The sequence below is a fragment of the Bubalus bubalis genome, chromosome 11 (assembly GCF_019923935.1).
Source record: "Bubalus bubalis isolate 160015118507 breed Murrah chromosome 11, NDDB_SH_1, whole genome shotgun sequence".
NCBI classification, from domain to species: Eukaryota; Metazoa; Chordata; class Mammalia; order Artiodactyla; family Bovidae; genus Bubalus; species Bubalus bubalis.
The window spans coordinates 60,469,489-60,490,920 of NC_059167.1; the positions used below are offsets into that span (position 1 = coordinate 60,469,489).

At 38.0% G+C, this 21,432-nt stretch overlaps 1 protein-coding gene across 2 annotated transcripts in view; it reads left to right on the top strand.

Annotated features, from left to right (window-relative positions):
- Window positions 1-7,435: 7,435 nt before the first annotated feature.
- The window catches only part of NEMF (nuclear export mediator factor), a 52,011-nt gene continuing 38,014 nt past the window's right edge, over window positions 7,436-21,432 (top strand). Inside the window, exons 1-5 of one of the 2 annotated variants that reach the window (XM_006063145.4) lie at window positions 7,436-7,608; window positions 8,456-8,524; window positions 8,637-8,739; window positions 11,892-12,017; window positions 20,803-20,951. In XM_006063145.4, the coding sequence (XP_006063207.2) occupies window positions 7,550-7,608; window positions 8,456-8,524; window positions 8,637-8,739; window positions 11,892-12,017; window positions 20,803-20,951 (506 nt within the window). In that variant the 5' untranslated portion in view covers window positions 7,436-7,549. The remainder of the gene's footprint in view (window positions 7,609-8,455; window positions 8,525-8,636; window positions 8,740-11,891; window positions 12,018-20,802; window positions 20,952-21,432) is intronic. The other variant, XM_025295809.3, reaches the window with a different exon arrangement.

A 21,432-nucleotide genomic window follows, 5' to 3' on the forward strand; every position in this document is an offset into this window, starting at 1 on the left:
TGAGATGAGTGCAATTGTGCGGTAGTTTGAGCATTCTTTGGCATTGCCTTTCTTTGGGATTGGAATTAAAACTGACCTTTTCCAGTCCTGTGGCCACTGCTGAGTTTTCCAAATTTGCTGGCATATGGAGTGCAGCACTTTCACAGCATCATCTTTCAGGATTTGGAATAGCTCAACTGGAATTCCATCACCTCCACTAGCTTTGTTTGTAGTGATGCTTTCTAAGGCCCACTTGACTTCACATTCCAGGATGTCTGGCTCTAGGTCAGTGATCACACCATCGTGATTCTCTGGGTCGTGAAGATCTTTTTTGTACAGTTCTTCTGTGTAATCTTGCTACCTCTTAATATCTTCTGCTTCTGTTAGGTCCATACCATTTCTGTCCTTATCGAGCCCATCTTTGCATGAAATGTTCCCTTGGTATCTCTAATTTTCTTGAAGAGATCTCTAGTCTTTCCCATTCTGTTGTTTTCCTCTATTTCTTTGCATTGATCGCTGAGGAAGGCTTTCTTATCTCTTCTTGCTATTCTTTGGAACTCTGCTTTCAGATGTTTATATCTTTCCTTTTCTCCTTTGCTTTTCACTTCTCTTCTTTTCACAGCTATTTGTAAGGCCTCCCCAGACAGCCATTTTGCTTTTTTGCATCTCTTTTCCATGGGGATGGTCTTGATCCCTGTCTCCTGTACAATGTCACGAACCTCCGTCCATAGTTCATCAGGCACTCTATCTATCAGATCTAGGCCCTTAAATCTATTTCTCACTTCCACTGTATAATCATAAGGGATCTGATTTAGGTCATACCTGAATGGTTTTCCCTACTTTCTTCAATTTCAGTCTGAATTTGGCAATAAGGAGTTCATGGTCTGAGCCACAGTCAGCTCCTGGTCTTGTTTTTGTTGACTGTATAGAGCTTCTCCATCTTTGGCTGTTAAGAATATAATCAATCTGATTTTGGTGTTGACCATCTGGTGATGTCCACGTGTAGAGTCTTCTCTTGTGTTGTTGGAAGAGGGTGTTTGCTATGACCAGTGGATTTTCTTGGCAAAACTCTATTAGTCTTTGCCCTGCTTCATTCCATATTCCAAGGCCAAATTTGCCTGTTACTCCAGGTGTTTCTTGACTTCCTACTTTTGCATTCCAGTCCCCTATAATGAAAAGGACATCTTTTTTTGGGTGTTAGTTCTAAAAGGTCTTGTAGGTCTTCATAGAACCGTTCACCTTCAGCTTCTTCAGCGTTACTGGTTGGGGCATAGACTTGGATTACTGTGATACTAAATGGTTTTCCTTGGAAAGAACAGAGATCATTCTGTCGTTTTTGAGATTGCATCCAAGTACTGCATTTCGAACTTTTTTGTTGACCACGATGGCTACTCCATTTCTTCTGAGGGATTCCTGTCTGCAATAGTAGATATAATGATCATCTGAGTTAAATTCACCCATTCCAGCCCATTTTAGTTCGCTGATTCCTAGAATGTCGACGTTCACTCTTGCCATCTCTTGTTTGACCATTTCCAATTTGCTTTGATTCATGGACCTGACATTCCAGGTTCCTATGCAATATTGCTCTTTACAACATCAGACCTTGCTTCTATCACCAGTCACATCCACATCTGGGTATTCTTTTTGCTTTGGCTCCATCCCTTCATTCTTTCTGGAGTTATTTCTCCACTGATCTCCAGTAGCATATTGGGCACCTATGAACCTGGGGAGTTCCTCTTTCAGTATCCTATCATTTTGCCTTTTCATACTGTTCATGGGGTTGTCAAGGCAAGAATACTGAAGTGGTTTGCCATTCCCTTCTCCAGTGGACCACATTCTGTCAGAACTCTCCACCATGACCGCCAGTTTTGGGTGGCCTCACGGGCGTGGCTTAGTTTCATTGAGTTAGACAAGGCTGTGGTCCTAGTGTGATTAGATTGACTAGTTTTCTGTGAGTATGGTTTCAATGTGTCTGCCCTCTGATGCCCTCTTGCAACACCTACCGTCTTACTTGGGTTTCTCTTACCTTGGACGTGGGGTGTCTCTTCACGGCTGCTCCAGCAAAGCGCAGCCGCTGCTCCTCACCTTGGACGAGTCTGAATGCCTAAAATATCCAATACCAAAAAAACTTTCTGGGTTAAAAATGGTTTTCAGAAGGTCATTGTCACAAATGCACTTTGTTTGGCATTTACTCAACACCATTACTAAATATGTAATTTAACTCTCTATCCAATACTTAGTAATACTCTACAATATCCATCAAAGAAGTTCAGTATATCATGCAGTTTACCATACTTTTTTCTAAGCCTTTAATTTTGTTAACAGAGGAATATTTTAGATATTCAGCAACTTTAAGGTTTTATGTTTTCAAACCTACTAAGCCTTATCCTTTATGGTTTCTGTTTTTGGTGTTTGCTTTGAAGGGTCTCACCATTGCAAGAACATATACATAATGACGTTAATGTTTTAGGACTGTCTTATCTTCAGAGCACACACATACCTGATTAAAAAATAATGTTTTGTCCCTCCAAAACAATGCATTTTGTTCTTAAGCCTGCTTTGCTTTACTATTAATATTAGAACACTTATTTTCTTAAAACATTTTTTGCTTATTTGCCTTGTGTGTGTTATCTATAGGGTATACTGTAGATCGAATGTTTGTGCCCCCTCAAAATTCCATATGTTGAAACCAACCCACAAGGTCATAGTATTTGGACGTGGTGTCTTTGGGAGGTGATTAGGTTATGGAGGTGAAGTCCTCATGAATGGGATTAAGTGCCCTTGTGAAAGAAACCCTAGAGAGCTCCTTTGCTGCTTCCACCACATGAGGGCACAACAAGAAGATGCCTATCTATGAACCAGGAAGCAGTTCTTCACCAGATCTTCTACTTCCCAGTCTTCAGAACTGTGAGAAAAAAAGTAACGGATCCATGTGATATCTGGTGGAAGGGAAAGGTGATCAAGGTCCTGGCAAATTAAATTATGATGTAGGACTGGAGAGCTGATACTCCTGAAGTAGCACAGTAAAGGTGTATTTCTGGCCTTGCCAGCTGAAAGTAAACTGCTTCTTGTGGTCTTTCTAATAGAGACAAAGACATAAGTAGATCTAATAGCTGCATACAAGGTGCTGGGGCTGTGTTAATTTGCTCAAGCAATGAAACCTCATCTGGTATAGCAACTCCAACAGGAGTCCCCACCAGGTTAATCTTACAACATGCACTGTTATTCTGCAGGGTCCATCCATCTTCTGCACAGGCTGGTTAGGTGAGTTAAATGGGATGTCATGGGAATGGCCATCCCAGCATCTTTAGGTCCTGATAGTGGTAGTAATCTCTGCAATCCCTCCAGGAAAGCAGTATTGCTTTTGGTTTACTATTTTCCTACATAGAGACAGTTTTAGTGGCTTCCACTTGGCCTTCTCCCCATAATTGCCCTCACAGGTCAGGAAACCTGTGTGGGGATTCTGCTAGTTGTTGAGAATGTGTATTCCCATCATACTTTCCAGCACTGGAGAAATACCCGCATGGGGCATTTGAGGACACACTGGGCCCACTGTGAGACAGACCTGAGCTGAAACTTCACTGACTACCTGACCTCCATAAACCCCTACTCTGAGTGGACCACAGCCATGTTTTGAGTCTCCTGGAATTACTGTGAGTTCAGAGCTAGTGTCCAGGAATCCCCCACAAAGCCTGACCATTTCCTTTTCCCCAATGCACAGTTACCATGGTAAAAAGATGTAGATCTCTTTGGGGAAGTCTGGGAGAAAGATGAGCAGTATGCATTTTTGGCAGTGTCCTTCCTCAAGGGCACCCAGATTTCCTCTCAAACAAGAGGTTCTGGGTCTGTGAACTGGCTGGAGTCTGAGAATTGACTGAAAGACTATGACTCGGTTTTTATCATTTTTGTTCACTTAAGTTACAACTCTTTTGCTTACAGAGACCAAGTAAGAATTTAGTAAGCTTCCTATACATTTCAGTTCTAGGAATACCATGCTCAAATAGCCAACACCATCAGTCTCCCTAGTCAGACTATTCTGATTGCTGCTTTGACTCTGCTGTTCACTATGATCATCACACCCACCTGGCCTCTGCACATGATTGCTGCCATTGCTCTCTGCCACTCAGGCTGCAGTTACTCCCCTTGCATTCAGGTTTCCTGAATCAGTGGCACCTGCTCCCACTTTAAGTTCTGGCCTACAGAGAAACGTGATCACTGATACCTTCAAGGGTGCGCAGGACCTCCTCAAAAATTTATTTCTCACTGTTGTGGGGCAAGAAGTGTCCTCTGGTCCAGTGTAGGCCACCCCAAATTGTGCCTGAATGGCACATTGACTACTTTGAATTAAAGTTACTTAAGAAATGGCCAACATGAGAGAGACACTCTCATCCTCCTTTCTCTTATTCTGAAAGCAGGAAATAATCTCTCATATGAAAGGTACACTCCTGCCTCCAGAGGTAGGACACCCTTAACCCCAGAGTCAGGGAACTCAGGCTGAGAAGCCTGTATAAATGAACCTCATTACTTCATTACCCAAGTCTATATTCAGTTTAGATTCTTCAGTACTTGAGTGCCTGAAAACCTGTTTTTTTTTGTTCTGTCTGTTCCTTACAAATTTATTAATTTATTTAAAAAGTATAAAGGCTGCCTGCTTTGGCCACTTCGTAGGTCCCATTTCTATGAAACCTCCATGTGCATTAATTAAAATTTATTTTTCTTTCTCCTCTTATGTTGTCTTGCATCACTTTTATTATTAATCTAGCCAGAAGAACTGAAGAGGGATAAAAGTGGAGATTTTTCCCTTGCTGACACTACACATTGACTATTTCTATGAGTTGAATGGAAAGTAAAATTAATAAATTATATAAATATAATTATATGGTAAAAATAAGACAAGATTAAAATAGTTTTGATAATTATATAATAAAATTGGCTTTAATAATTATATGATAAAAGTAAGAAACATTAAAATAAATAGACTTTCTTCCCACATATATATCTCAATAAGAAGTACCATGTTTATATTATTGCAAGACTGATTTCCTGCTGTATCGTGAATCCTCTTTGGTGAGGCAATCTTGTCTTATAAGACTATAAATTATTCTGAAGTGAAACTCTGTTGGTTCTCAATGATTACCACTTCATCTTTCTGAGATCAGTAAACTTCCAAGTACGGGCTACAGGCCCTATTCATCTTGGCAGTTACAAATGCAGATACCTTGAGCCAAAGTTAATTCAAAATCTCTGGTGTCATGTTCAGGAATTTGCTTCGATTATCACCACAGTGATGAGTGAATCACACCAAAGCTTGAGAATCACAGCTCTAGATGATCCTACTGCTGCTGCTAAGTTGCTTCAGTCATCCATAAATAACTACCTCTAAATTTTCAGTTGGGACAAATGCCAATAAAATCTGTTAGTGATTTCAGATATTCACCTTTATCTTCTCTTTGAAAATGGGAAGATTTATCCATTTACTCTTACCTCTAGTTTTTCTCACAAGTCTCTACGTATCCCTGATTCAGAAGTTTTTCAAAATCAAGAAATTATTCCAAAACCCAGAAATGATAGAATTCCATAGTAAATGATAGTTTCTTTATAATTATAACTTATCTTTATCTTCTTTTTCCCCTTATGTGTTTTCTTGTATTTTCCTTCTGTCGCTCATTTTCCTTGATAGACAAAGCATAAGCTATGTATAAGTTAGTAGAGTGGTTGTCTTATGTATAACTTAAATGAGTATCCTGTTCCTATCTCATGAGTCTAGGTCTAAGGGCCCTAAAGTGGGTGTTTTGCCATAACGTATTTCAGTTTTTGTTTGTAAAGAAGATCTGAGTGTTGTCCCTTTCTATGTGGATTGCTTTTATGTAAAATATTTAGGCATTATTCGGGAAATGCCTGAAAGAGCCAACATAAGAACCTTAGTATTATTTATGTCCAGTTAGACCTCTCACTTTTACTGTTTGTACTACAGTTAATGGGGTTCCCCGTCTTTCCTAAAACCTTTAAGTGGCTTATTCCATATTTTGATCTATTTTGCATGATTTACTGTGCCATCTGATGCAGTAATGCTGCGCTGTACGTGCTAAAGCTACCCACTGGGGCATCAATTCCCGGTTTCTTCTGAAATTATCCACCGAGCCGTTTTTTACTTGGAGTCGCCTTCTACTGGTGGGAATTCGGCTTGCCACGACTTGGAGCCGGTAAGCCCTAGAATTCTGGTAGGCCTGGATTCCTCGCCGGGCGCTGTGGCGCGCGCCTGTAATCCTAGCTACTCGGGAGGCTGAGGCAGGAGGATCGCTTGAGCTCAGGAGTTCTGGGCTGCAGTGCGCTATGCCGATCGGGTGTCCGCACTAAGTTCGGCATCAATATGGTGACCTCCCGGGAGCGGGGGACCACCAGGTTGCCTAAGGAGGGGTGAACCGGCCCAGGTCGGAAACGGAGCAGGTCAAAACTCCCGTGCTGATCAGTAGTGGGATCGCGCCTGTGAATAGCCACTGTACTCCAGCCTGGGCAACATAGCGAGACCCCGTCTCTTTTGAGTTCTTACCTTAAAAAAGGCTTTCTTATTTTTTTAATATCTTTTCATTTTTAATCTTACTTCACCATTATCTAGCGAAACAACTGAATATTAAGGTTGCCAAGTATTTATGGAGCCCCTATTGTATATCACGGAGAAGGCGATGGCACCCCACTCCAGTACTCTTGCCTGGAAAATCCCATGGACGGAGGAGCCTGGTAGGCTGCAGTCCATGGGGTCGCGAAGAGTCGGACACGACTGAGCGACTTCACTTTCACTTTTCACTTTCCTGCATTGGAGAAGGAAATGGCAACCCACTCCAGTGTTCTTGCCTGGAGAATCCCGGGGACGGGGGAGCCTGGTTGGCTGCCGTCTATGGGGTCGCACAGAGTCGGACACGACTGAAGCGACTTAGCAGCAGCAGCAGCAGCAGCATTGTGTATCAGGTACTATGCTGAGCCCAGGTTCTCCCAATACCTAGAATGGATAAGAATCTCACAGTAAAACGCAAAATGCTCTTCGGAGAGCAAGACTTATCAGAATAGGAAATTTTTTTTTTTTTTAAGAGTTGGTTTGCCTTGATCATTGAGGGTAATTGTAGGGCGAATGAAATAGTCCACTGCGTTAAATTTCAACAGTGTACGCCCCAGGGAAAGTGGTAGTTCCTCAGGTACACAAAGCGGTACCTGGGTCCTAGTACGTTGCTCATAAATTGTTATGACCAGTAGGGGTCACTATGGGGGCTGGCTTGAATCCCGAGAGGCAAGGGAGCAAAGTAACCGGACAAGTTTGTAAGCTTTCCAGGAAGGAATGCAGTTTCAAGAGAATAATTTGTATCTATTTCGAATTGTTTTGGTACGACGAAAAGCTAATCGACGACGACTTGACTGCCGAACGCTTCACAAAATGTGACGCAAAGACGTTCGCTTCGAGGAGTATTGGATCTTCTGCGCGGCCGTAGATCCGCCTAGTGCGCCTGCGCATAAGAGGAGCGGCGTTGAGTCAGGCCGGCAGTGGAGGAAACTGCGGTAGCGACCCTCGAGGCTCGCCATGAAGACCCGCTTTAGCACCGTTGACCTCCGTGCGGTACTTGCGGAGCTGAATGCCAGGTACCGTATGTCGGGTGACCAAGCTTGTGCGGGGGGTGCAGGAGGCAGAGACCATGGCCCTACCGTAGAAATAAGCAGGGCCTTGTGTTCCCCCCCCCCCCCCACCCCCGGGTGCTGTTCTCCTATAGACCTGGCTAGGCCTGAGTGGGCGAGCGCGTGACATCTTTCCGTGGCCCTGAGGATACCGGGGGACCCTGGCGGCCGCGTGCGCCACCCCCCGGCTCTCGTGGGCTGCTGGTCTCGCCAGGTCTTGCGTCCCACTTTGGCAGGGCTCTCGGCTTGCCGGCCTGAGTCGCCCCGGTCTGGCAGGAAACGTTTACTAAAAGAAGTCAGGTGGACGCCAGGACACCAGTTAAGTCATTAGTTCCAGAGGTTTCCAGACCAGAGGCTTGGTTTGGTAGACTCTCTTCCTCACCCCAAAGAGTTTTAGCTGGAGGTAATAGATTCGGCCGGAGATCTGCATTCTAGTTCGGTTTTTATTAATATTTTATTAATATTATTTAGCTGTGTGAGCTTTGTCATATTTCTCAGGGCTTCGTTTACATTTTTTCTTCTGTAATTAGTTGAGTTAGATTTTAGCTGTATTTCCTAATGTATGTATTGGATCACTTTAAAAAACTCTTTAAAGCATTGTATCATCCTGGAGCTGGTCTATCACTTTTTTTAAAGTTACATTCGAGGTTTAGGCAGAAGGTTGCTGGCCTTCAGCCTCTGCACTCTGGTTGACCCCCTATCTTTAAAGATTCCCTCTTTGGCAGGCTGTGTTTGCGCCTACGCTTTAAATTGTGGGAAGTTTTATGTTTCAAATGGTAGTATGATTTATTATTTGTTTCTTTTCTCTTTGCAGCTTGCTAGGAATGAGAGTAAACAATGTTTACGATGTGGATAATAAAACGTATCTTATTCGTCTTCAAAAGTAAGAGCATTTTATAGGCTTGTTTTATCTTATGTAATTAATTTTTTTTTAAAGCAACCTACTGTTAGTGCTGGTAGGACCCTAAAGACATTTTGACTTTTTTCTTCTACAGACCAGACTTTAAAGCTACACTTTTACTCGAATCTGGCATACGAATTCACACAACAGAATTTGAGTGGCCTAAGAATATGATGCCGTCTAGTTTTGCCATGAAGGTAAACCTTATTATACTTGAAGCTTAATGTTAAGGCCCTGAGAGTGGTTACTAACAATTGAAGTTATAAACTGGTTTTTCTTTGTTGGTATAAATAAAAGAGATAAATACAGAGTAGTTGAGACATACCGGATGAATAAAGGAGATGTTTATTAACTTCTCCCTTTTACCCATCACACCACTTTGTGTTCCAGATCTTTCCTTCCCAAAGTTACCATTCTGATTGAAGCTTTTATAGAGCTGGACATTATAGCCTTCTAACTCTGTGCTTCTCACTATCAAAAAAATTTTGTTTCAGACCAACAGTGATCTTACTACAGCATCATTTTGATTAGTTACCCCACCTTTTACAATTGTCTGATATCTGAGTCTGTATCCTGCACCCCAGCACTCTTGGCTTTCTGTGTTCTGCCCTCCTTCCCTAGCCTTGTCTTCCACGGTTCACTTTTCAGCTGCCAGTATGTATTTTGTTGGAATACTCAATGACATTAGTATGCTACCAGCCATATCTTTTTACTTTTCACTTCTCTCTGTTTTACTGTTAAAACTGAGATCCTGCATCTGTGAATGTATTACCCATTTGCTTATTGACATAACAGGTATACTGAGAGCTCATGGTACAGAGGAAAGACGTTAGACTGAGATATACATAACTTCGAATTAATGGTTTTGCTGCTGAATACTTTTATAACTTGGAAATTTTACTTAACCTCTTGGGACTTGTTTCTTTAAATGTAAAATATAGATAATGCCTCTGTTATGGGGTTATTGGTGAGGATTGATTGAAGTTAAATGTAAAGCACCTAACACAATGCCTGACACATAGTAGGGCTCCATATGTATTAATTTCCTTCTTCCTCTCCTCCTCACTTTCCTTCAGAAATTTATTTGTTTTGGCATTGTGTTATTTCATTAGAGGCTTTACAGAGAAGATCCTTATCCCCAGCAACTTAGAATCTGTTTTGGATTACACGTTAGGTAAGTGTTTCCCAAATCGCAAGGCCTGTCACAAAATTATCAAATTCTTAAAAGTTTCATTTACTTAATAGTAAGCCAAAATGTTTCTTTTGGAAATTGTCCTTAATAATAATGACACTTTATATTTGTATAGCACTCTTCAAGGAATAATACTTCATTTGAGTTGTTTAGCAACTCAGTGGATATGAAGAACAAATATCATTTCAGTTTTACAGATGATATAACAGATAATAAGCTATATGCTTTTGGGATTGTGTAAACATCCCCAAATAAGGCTATATCAATAGGAGATCAGACACTCAAAAAAAAACAAACAAAAAAAAAAACCTTTTATGAGTTAGGTATACATGTCAATCTAAATATGTATACAAATTCCCTCCAGTGGCATAGACAACATTAAGCACTTTATGAAAACCTACAGCTGTTACTGTTGTATGTCAGGCAGGATCATGTTTAGTATGTGGTAAATCAGTGACTTTTCCTGATTCTCACATTTGGGAATGCCAGATACAGCTTTGTGGCACTGACAGAAGCTTGTTTTCACCAAGATGCTAGTAGAAAAAGAGAAAACAGGTTTTACATATGTATTATATGTCTGCCTATACTCATGATAATTTTCCCTTTTTTACCATTCCATGGTGTGGACTTCTATTCCATTCAAAGATGCCTTTTATTTTCATTTTAACTTTATTTTTCTCATAAAAATATTACTGATTTTCACCTGGGGATTTAAAGATAGCCCTGAATGTAGGTCACTGTTTAAATCAAAATTAATGTAGGCCACTTCTAAATGAAAACTGTTAAATTTAGGAGGGGGAGATTATTTATTCTGTGAAGGTTGAAAAGTCTCATATCTGCCTGAATATAATGTGAGTATAAATTTCTGCCTGAATACATAAAATGAGAATTTTAGTCAGTTTAAACTGTAGCTCTGGAGAACTCTTCTTAGTTATGAAAGAATTGGCATTGATTTGAAGAATGACCCTGGATATTTCTTCTTTTTTTCTTTTTTTTAAGATGGTTTTAGATGAACTTACCTGTAAAATTTGTCTTGGAGTTGAGTCTTGAGGAAAAGAAAGCATCCTTTCTTTCTGGTCTTGACTAAGAGGTCTTTCAAATTCAAAAATGAGAAACAATTGTTAAAAATTTTTTAAGGAGCCACAGCGTAGTTTTGTTTTTGGTTGATGTCATACGTAAGATATTTATACTAAAGAGTAGTATGGGTTTCCCTCATAGTTCAGTTGGTAAAGAATCTGCCTGCAATGCAGGAGACTCAGGTTCAATTCCTGGGTTGGGAATATCCCCTGGAGAAGGAAATGGCAACCCACTCCAGTATTCTTGCCTGGAGAATCCCATGGACAGAGGAGCCGGGGGGCTATAGTCCATGGGATTGCAAGAGTCGGACGCGACTGAGTGACTTTCACTTCGAAGGGTAGTACATGTAATATAAAACAGTAGGTATTTACCAAGTAAGTTGCCTTTGGGTTTAATATGTTCATTTTATTTTAATTGCTGATAAGAACAAGAACCTTACGACTAGGGATAGAAATGGGATTTGATAAAAGATAGGAGTTGCTGTATTTGGAGTTGAGCTAAGTTGTTCAAAAACTTGGAGATAGTACCAGAAAAATTCTACCTGGGCTTTATTAATAAAGTTTGTGAGAATAGGTTATTAGTTGTAAGTTGGAGGACTGATTTACAGTATTTCAGTAAGCTCATGGTTCAGAATTTGTATTTGAACTGAAAGATTAGTGGAAGTCATTAATCTTGGACACAAACACACTAAAGGGAATTTGGGATATTTAAAAAAGTGGAGTAGAAAGAGGCTTTAAAAAAAGGTTACAGTTTTGTGTGTGGTCTTCAGGACAAGAACAGGAATTTATTTAGCAGTGTGTAAAGCAAAAAAGTAAATTTCATTATCTGTTATTGTCTACTTAAAAATTGAATATGAAATACTGTTTCAGAGTTAGCAGTCAGAGTGGTCTGAAATAAAATGTATTTCTTCTGATTATCATTCTGTAAGTTTTGATTTTAAGACTATACTGTTTTATCTACTAGTCTTAAGATATTATTCCTAATGAAAATTAGAAGAAGAAACTTACTTATAAACCAATACTGAATGATTAGAAATTCACTTTTACTATTTAAATGCCTTTTTCTTCTCTTTCTTGCTAGTGCCGAAAACATTTGAAGAGTCGGAGATTAGTCAGCGCAAAGCAGCTTGGTGTGGATAGAATTGTAGATTTTCAGTTTGGAAGTGATGAAGCTGCTTATCACTTAATCATTGAGCTCTATGACAGGGTAAGTTAAATTTGGGGGTGGGGTAAGGAGAATTCACTGTATTGTCGATTATTCATGTAATAGTGCCATCAGACATGAGCAGGGAACATTTTTTCTTGTGAAAGGCCATTGATACACTAGGATAATGTAGTGCAATGCAAGTAAAATGTAATCTTCCATTAATCTTCATTTTATCTGGAGGCCAGAATTTAGGCAGACCATAGCCATTTAAAATAGTATTTGAGGGACTTCCTTGGTGGTTTGTGGTTAAGACTGTGCTTCCACTGGGAACTAAGATCCCATATGCCATGTGTGCAGCCAGAAAAACAAAAAATAATAACATTTAAATGTGGTAGATGAAGATCTGAGAATTGAAGATATTATCTGGTACTTTAAATTTCAGGACTAATGTGATAGAGCCAGCAAATTGTCAAATAGTTTTGTCATAAACAGCATTTGAGACCTAGGGACATTGCCACATTTTCAATGTCATCAGTTATAAGAGGAAGACTGCTGATGGCCTCACCATTCTTCTTGCCTCTTAATCCTTCTCTTAGTTACCTGTTCTATCTTGGAAATGTTTTTTCATTAACTGTCAACAGCAAAATAAATTCCATTTGCATGAAAAATTTAAGTATAAGAAGTGAGACCATAGAAATGCTAGGTGAAAATATGGATTAAGATGGATGAATTTGGGATGAAAAAGACTTTTAAGCTTAACAGTGAAAATAATAAGTATTACTACTTAACCTACCAGTAAGACAGTTTAAAAACTGAGTAAAGCAGAAAACACCATGAACTACATATGAAGTGAAAAACTAGGGAGAAGTATTTTTAACTCACAGGATAAATAAAGTGTTCATAACCCTCAATATGTAGTTTTCACAAACCATTCAAGTGGAAAAATGGGTAAAGTACTTGATTACACAATTCAGAAAAGAATAATACAAATGGCTTATGAAAGCATGAAAACGTATAAATTCACAAATTACTGAAAGATAAAAATGAGATATTTTTCTTTCTCCTCTTATTCTTTTTTTTTTCATCAGCATATAAATGATTGGAATGTTTGAGGACAACCAATATTATCAAGAATGTACAGGGAGTTCCCTGGTGGCCTAGTGGTTAGGACTCTGAGCTTTCAGTGCCATGGCCCAGGTTTAATCCATGGCCAGAAAAAAGACGAATTAAAAAGTTGTGCAGGAACAAGGGCAGATTAGAACATTATTTTCGAGGATTATTTGACAGATTATAACATGATTTTTAAAGTTTATGTGCCTAAACCTTTGACCCAGGAATTCCACTTCTAGGAATTTATTAAAAGCGTTTGAGGCAAGTGCTCAGAATGGACCATGTCAGGGATATTCTTATAGTGTTTATAATAGTTAAACTTGGAAAGAACCTGAATGTCTTTGTTTTTTGCTTTTTCTCCTTTTCTCTGTGATTATCATCTCCTGAATGGTGCCATTTATTTCTTGCATGAGTCATTTGGCCTGGACTTAACTACAGCTCTTCGGTGGAAATTGGTCCCTATTTGTTCCTTATATGTGAGATAGAAGAGAATTTTTGTCTTCTTTCTAGACTCCAAGCAACTCCAGTATTCAAAGCTAAATTTCTTCGAATAAGAAATTAGTTAAATAATTAAGGGAGACCCAAATAATAGAATACTGTGTAATTTTTAAAAATAATATTGAGACTTTTTTTCTTATGTTTTCACAAGATACTTTTAAGAATTTTCAAATTTTTGTTAGATAAATGTGCACTTAGTGAATCATCACAAGTGAACTTACCTGTGTTAGTTATTGACCTGAATGTGGGACAGGGATAGCAAGACCAGCTGCTGATCCCTGCACTTTCTCTAACTGTCTGTGCACTTCCCTTTGCCAGTGATCCTTTCCCCTTCTGCCCCCTCCTCCCCTGCAGGCAAGAGCAGCTACAGCTGTAGCCCTCCTGGAATTGATTTTTGTATGTGGTCTCAGGTAGTGGTCCGTTTTTAAAAATTTGTATGATAACTTTTTAAAAACTTTTGTTTTGAAATAATCATAGATTCAGAGGAAGTTGCAAAGATAGAGAGGTCTGGTGTAACTTTCACCCAGTTTCCCTTAGTTGTACATCTTATATAATCGTATTACAGTGTCAACCAGGAAATCAATATTGGTACATAGAGCCCTGTGCATTTTACCATGTTTGTAGATTAATGTAACCACCACTGCAATCAAGATACAGAAGTCTTCCATTACCACAGAGATCTTCCTTGGGATAACCCTTTGTAGTAACACCCACCTCACTCCCTCCCATCCCAGCACCCTGGCAACAATTAATTTGTTTCATCTTCATAATTTTGTCATTATAAATTGAATCTTTAACAAAGAAAGCGGCCTCAAAACCTTGGTTAAAAGGACGTACCGGATACTCTTAAATAGGAGTTGATAAACTATATAACCTATAGCCTCTTTTTGTAAAGGCTGTGTTTAAGAATGGCTTTTACATTTTGAAAGAGCCCTTTAAAATGAAAGAAGAATATGCAACAGAAACCATATGTGGCCCACAAACCCTAAAATATTTATCATCTTGCCTTTTATGGGAAAAGTTTGTTTACCCCTGCTCTTAAATAATAGACTCATATGTCAGCTAATATTGGACAGATACCAGTCTGTATCAAGGATGCCAAGTTAGAATTTTTAAGACTCTTTTTAGTCTAGAAGCAGATGTTTTCATGAAAATAGAGTGTTAACCTATGATCTGGGACAACTAGAATTGATTATATAGGACTGAGTAAATTGGAGAGTAATTGGAGACTGAGTAAATCTGATTGTGGTTATTTTTTTCAGAATATTGTTGATTTTATTTTTGTGATAGTTACATGATAAAGCTCTTTACCTTTCTCTGACCTGTAATTTGGTAGACTATACTAGTGCAAATCTGAGTGATATATTCTTTAAATGGTAGTTTGCTCTCTTTGATCCCTTAGAATTTAGGTGCAGTTGCCTTTTACTGAGATTGTTTTACTGCCCATTGACAATGTGTATATTTACATAGGTTCAGTAAGAATTTTTCCTTTTTACCAGGTTACAATTAGGCAGATTTGAAGATAAATCTCATTTAATTAGATGTGAAAAGCTCACCATTAAGGAATAAACGTAACACTTCGTGAGTGGAGCCTGTGTCCACAAAGTCCTCCTGAGAACCTAACCTTGGACCTCTTGTGTGGCATATAGGATCCTAGCCTGCAGTAAGTGAGGAAGGTCACTTCTTGTAGATCTGCATGACTTCAGGTAGAGAAGAATTTACTTATATTTGTAGGTGTACCACAGATGAAGCCAGTGGTGTTTTGTTTTTTTTTCTTTTTTGGCTTCTGTGGCTTTGAGTTAGAAGCAAATAGTAATTTTTAAGTCTCTGGAGTAATAGAGGCTATTGAAAATAAAATTCCAAATTTCTTGTGAATTCTTCAGGCAGCAGTGATTATTATGGCTTTGTAACTCTTGATACCATGTGGCTCTAGATTTGCTTTCTATAGTACAAGGAGGTTTATGTAGTATATGTTAGTATTAACATTTCTTACTTTACCTGTGTAAATCAGTCCAAGAAGCAGAGTAGCTTGTATATGTGTAATCAAGAATACTTTTAAATGTTGTGATTGTAAGAGGAGACTTAAAAATTATCCAAAATTTGAAGAGACAAAAAAGCATAAAATGTTGTTTGAATATCCTGCCAGGTGTTGTCTGGCCAGTACTCCTGGGGATTCTAGGGATGTATATCTTTGATTTGCTACCCCTTCTGAAAATTTTTATTAGTGTATTTTTTTCGCTATCCTGGGTCTTCGTTGCTGCACTTAGGCTTTCTCTGATTGGCAGCGAGTGGAGGCTACTCTCTAGCTGTGGTGCGTGGCTTCCCGTTGTAGTGGCTTCATTGGTTGTGGAGCATGGGCTCCAGATGTGCAGGCTTCAGTAGCTGTGGTTTGTGGGTCCTAGAGCTCAGGCACAGTAGTTGTGGCACTCGGGCTTAGTTGCCTGGCAGCATGTGGAATCTTCCTGGACAAGGGATCAAACCTGCATTGGCAGGCAGATTCTCAACCTCTGGCCCACCAGAGAAGTCCCTGCTACTTTTGATTAGGCTTTTTTACAGTTTGTTAAACGTGGGCTTTAACTTGTAGAAAACTGACAGTGCAAACAATTCTTGTCTGATGGCAATGAAAATTAATTTCATGTAATAAGATATTCAGATTATTCCTGTCAGGAGAAAAGATATCCCCGGAGGTTGCAGTTTTATTGCCCTCAGTTGGCAGTCTTACACAGCCACTCTTTTCTCAGCCATGCTAAGTACTTTACTAACTTCATTTCTTTTAGTGCCAGTTTTGTCATCTAGTTGTCTCATTAATTAGTTAAATAACTTTTGGCAGTTACTAAAATTGTATTTTGTCTTATGGTGACCACTGTTTCTGTTGTTTTCTGTTTTTGTCTTTGGTTTTCAGTGGTTTTGCTATGATGTGCATAGTTGATTTTCCTTTGTACCTTCTGGGGTTCATAGTGCTTTTTTAGAACCTGTGATTTGGTGTTTTTCATCAGTTTGGAAAGTTCAGTCATATTTTCTTTTGACCTGTCTTCCAATTTACTAATATTATTGCTCTCAGACAAGAATCATTTGGAATTGTTGTGTTACCTGATTCCTCTGATGTCTGTTTTTATAGTCTGTTGTTTTGATTTTAATACTTTGTCTTTTCTCCTTACATGCCTGATTATTTTATTGTGTTCATGCATTGAATAGGAAAAGTAATAGATACGCTATGATACCTGAATGATGTTACCCTCCTTTAGAAAGGGTACTTGCTTTTGACAGGTAGCTAAGGACACAGATAATCCAATCAAGAATTGAATTGATTAGGAGTTGGGCCTGGGAAAGCTGGATAATTTCCAATTCACTCCTTCTTCTGGGATGCAGCCTTTCAGGGTCACTATTCATATCTGAACTTATAAGGGATAACCCCTGCTAGCTCCCACACCTTTTACTTGAACCCTGAACTCAAATTTTTATTCTCCTTAGTTGTCCTGTGACTCTAAATTCATGCTCAGCTTGCCAGCCTGTCAGCTGCTTCTTAACTATTAAATACATGATCCTAAAGTAGCTCCAAGTATGGTGCTCACCTTTCTGAGCTTTCCTCTCCTAGACTTTTATCCTGTAAATGTTTACTACCTACCTTGTTTGCATTTTTTGTTTCTGAAAAGACTTGCTTTGTGTATTTTGTCCAGTTTTTCTCAATAGTTAGAATTATCTAGACTACCATAATAGAATTATCTAATCTACCATTTAAATTTAAAATATTTATACAATTAGTACATGAATACATACTCAGTATATAGAGAAGTTCATAGAATTAAAATTGAAGGTCTTTCTTATCACTCTTGGCCCAACCAGTTCCTCATCCCAGAGTAACCACTATGTTTGATGTCCTATTTATGATCACTTCCCTTCCTCCCCTTCCAATTAAAAAGGAGAAGGGTTTTGTTTTTTTTTTTTTTTTTCATTGAGAGGAAAAATCTCTAGAATTTAAATAACTACAGAGTGCCTTAGGTTTAACTCAATATGAAGTTTAAGCTTATATATCAGACACGGCCTTTTTCTTTTTTTTCCTTTTTTCAGTTTAACTTAGCACTTGACAATGCAAAACTTTTTTCCATAGAATAAATCTTTTTTATCATTTAAAGATCTAAAGAATTTTTCAATTTTATAATAATTTTAGATTTGTAGAAAATTTGCAAAGATAATAAAGAAAATTCCTGTATACCCCTCACTTAGTTTCTCTTAATGTTAACATCTTACATAACCGTGGTACATTTGTCAAAACTTAGAAATTCACATTGGTATATTACTGCTAATTAAACTATAGGTTTTATTTAGGTTTCACCAGTTTTTCTACTCATGTTCTTTTTTTTGTTCCAGGATTCAATCCAAGATACCCCCTTGCATTTAGGGCCTTTTCTGTTTTGAAGTCTCTGTACAATTGACATGTATGCTGTCTAGATTCCAGAGACCCAGTTAGTGATAAGTTTAGAATAGGTAGTCAAGATTTATATATGAGAGTAAGTGCTTAGGAATTTTCACTGTGTTATCTAAGAGAAATATGTTGGTTGATTCTTAGAGTAGATTTTGAAGATTGCTCTCTTGTCTCTTTATAGCAGGATCTGAACGTCTAGTCTTCATGTCTGGAATTTCGATGTATGGTTTATTTAAAATTGATCAGTGTAAAGAGACTATTGCCACTCAAACTGTCAAAGTCAGTTTATTAATTTGTGATATGAAGGTTCCAGTAGGAAAGACTCTGGAGAAAATAAGATTAGGAAGTAGATTTTTTAAGTACATTAGAATCTAGTGCAATGTTTACCCAAATAAGTTCCTTGACACCACTTCTGTAAGATAATAGCTAAGAAAAATGGGTCCCCAATAAGGTAAAGAAAAATTTTTTAACTCTAGGACTTACCACTGCCTTTAATATGATAGTATGATGTGTATGTGCCCTAGGGAAGGGTATGTTACACAGAATTTCCAAAACTTACTACATCACATAATTTTTTTTTTTTTTTTTAATGGGAAGTAGTGGGAGCCATCTTAACAGAAAACTTTTGGGAAACCTTGGTTTAAAGAAGGCCCTTTTGGGGAAGTAACTACCTTACTTGAATCTTCCAGATGCTCTTGATAACTGAACAGTTTGATTCAGCAAACATTTATTGAGGACTTTCTACATGCCAGGCCCTATGGCTAAGTCTGTTTTTCAGGTCACATCTTTATGAACTAATTAGACACTATATGGACTTCTGTCCAAGTCTCCTACTTTCCTTCTGCAGTTAACATTTCTGTTCTTTGAGTTAAATAAATATTTAAATTTCTAAATGCATGGTTTCTTTGAAGTTAGAACCTTTAGCAGTAGGTCCTACTCTTTCAACACCAGAAACTTCAGATTATCTATAGGCATACATCATTTTACTGAGCTTTATTTTATTGTGCTTCTCATATGCTGCATTTTTTTCTTTTCTTTTCTTTCTTTCTTTTTTTTTTTTTTTTACAAATTGAAGGTTTGTGGCAGCCCTGCATCAAGTAACTTTTTGCTTGATGTGCCATTTTTCAACAGCCTTTGCTCACTTTGTATCTCTTTCATTTTGTTAATTCTCACAATATTTCAGACTTTTTCATTACTATTTTTATAGTAATCTGTGGTCAGTGATCTTTAATGTTACTACAGAACAGCTTGGTGAAAGCTCAGATGATGGTTAGGAGTTCCTAGCAATAAAGTATTTTTAAGTTAAGATATGTACATTGTTTTTACAGTATACTATTTATACACTGTTATATGTTTTGTTATATATTATATATCACATATTATTACACAGTATAGTGTAAACATTACTTTTATATGCACCGAGAAATCAAAAAATTAATGTGACTTGCTTTATTGCGATATTTGCTTAATTTCAGTGGTCTGAAACCAAACCTATAATACCTTCAAGGTACACCTGTGTATCTGTGATCAAGGTGAATCATGGCCCCATCTAGTGAAATTGATGTTATTCCTCATCAGGTTGAAGACTATTCCCACCATCTTTGATGACACCTTCTGAGTACTTGCTAAGGCATTTGTGACTGCTTCATGAATGCTTTTTTGTATTTTAATTACACAACAACCTGTAGCTTCACTATCTATAATAAATTTGGAAGGTTGTGTTCTTTGGGCAGTTTATTTTCATTAGGCTTCTCCCCCTCTTTTTTATTAAAAAGATTATGTTAAATTCTAAAAAGATTTTTTAAATCCTCACTTTTTAATGGGAAAAAAAAAAAAAGTTGAAGTGTTAGTCACTCAGTCATGTCCAATTCTTTGCAACCCCATTGACTGTAGCCCACCAGGCTCCTCTGTCCATGGGATTTCCCAGGCAAGAATACTGGAGTGAGTTGCTGTTCCCTTTTCCAGTGGATCTTCCCAACCCAGGGATCGAACCTGGGCTTCCCCATTGCAGGCAGATTCTTTACTTGTCTGAGCAAATAAGTATTTTAATTTTTCCCTGTATTTGCCTTCTGCATGCCGGGATACAGGATTTTTTGTCTTCCAATTTTTTTTTTATTATAAAACATTTTTCTACTTTTTAAACATAGTCTTAACAGGTTTTAAATATCTTGTCATATTGATATAATTTATTTAACACTTTCCCCAATTTTTACATTTAGGCTGTTTGCATTTTTTTTCTGTTTTAAATAAGCTGCAATTTAAGCATGTAGCTTTTGGTTTTATTGAGTTACTACATTAGGCCACATAAATAACCAATTGTGGAATTCCTTGGTCAGAGGGTATTATGACCTTTATTGATTTTGCCACATAACTGCTATTAAAAGACAAATTGCAAGTGAAAATATAAATAAATAGCTTTGTGTTTGGCTTCTGAAATATATGTGGTTTTTCTTAATAAGTCACAGTGTGTGTAGATTTGCCTCAACCAGGTGCAAATTAAGTTCAACCGGTGGTCATCAGGGTGTTAATTGATTACTTTAATAATGCCCTCTGCAGAACCATCAGACAGAGTTTAAAGTTGTTCCAGATCCCTTCATTGTGTTTCAGACTTGGAGTGTTTAGATTTATTTATTTCATAGTCTATGCTGGGTCAGTGTAAGGAGCATTGTTGAGATGTGACTCAAATGCTTTTTGTTTGTAACTTCCTTTCTGTAGCCTTCATTGGGGTTTTAAGAGACATTTCCTTTCTCAATTTTTAAGAAAATTTAAGAATGACTTCGGAAAAACATTAAATTATATTTTATTCTATTACAGGGGAACATTGTTCTTACAGATTATGAGTACCTAATTTTAAATATCCTAAGATTTCGAACTGATGAGTCTGATGATGTTAAATTTGCTGTTCGTGAACGCTATCCAGTTGATCATGCTAGAGCTGCTGAACCGTTGCTTACCTTGGAAAGGTAACATGTTTTGTTTATTAACTCATTTCATACTGTATTAGATAGTAAAATAGATTATACGTCAGGATATGAAAGAACTGTCACATAAGGAAATAATGTGTTTACTTGCATAAAATAAATTTGGACAGCTTGAATTATACAAATGTGCACTTGAATGTAAGCAGTTAAGCCTTATTTGGGAGTAGCAAGTGTATATTTTTTTAATCTTAAGTTTGTTGTTACGTCAGATGTTTATAATTTCTTGGTGAAGTGAGGGGACTTATTAGCTATTCTTTAAGAAGACAGTGGCTATCTTGGCAGAGTGCGAAAGGAGATAGAAATTCTGGTTTAGTTAAAAGAAATAGGAATATGGTGAGATAAGGTTCTGACTGGAAGACTTTGCTGACTAAGAGGCTACAACAGTGGTTTTCAAAGTTTAGCGTGCATCAGGATCAACTAGAGGGCTTGGTAAAATACAGACTCCATGCACCACTCCCCCTCT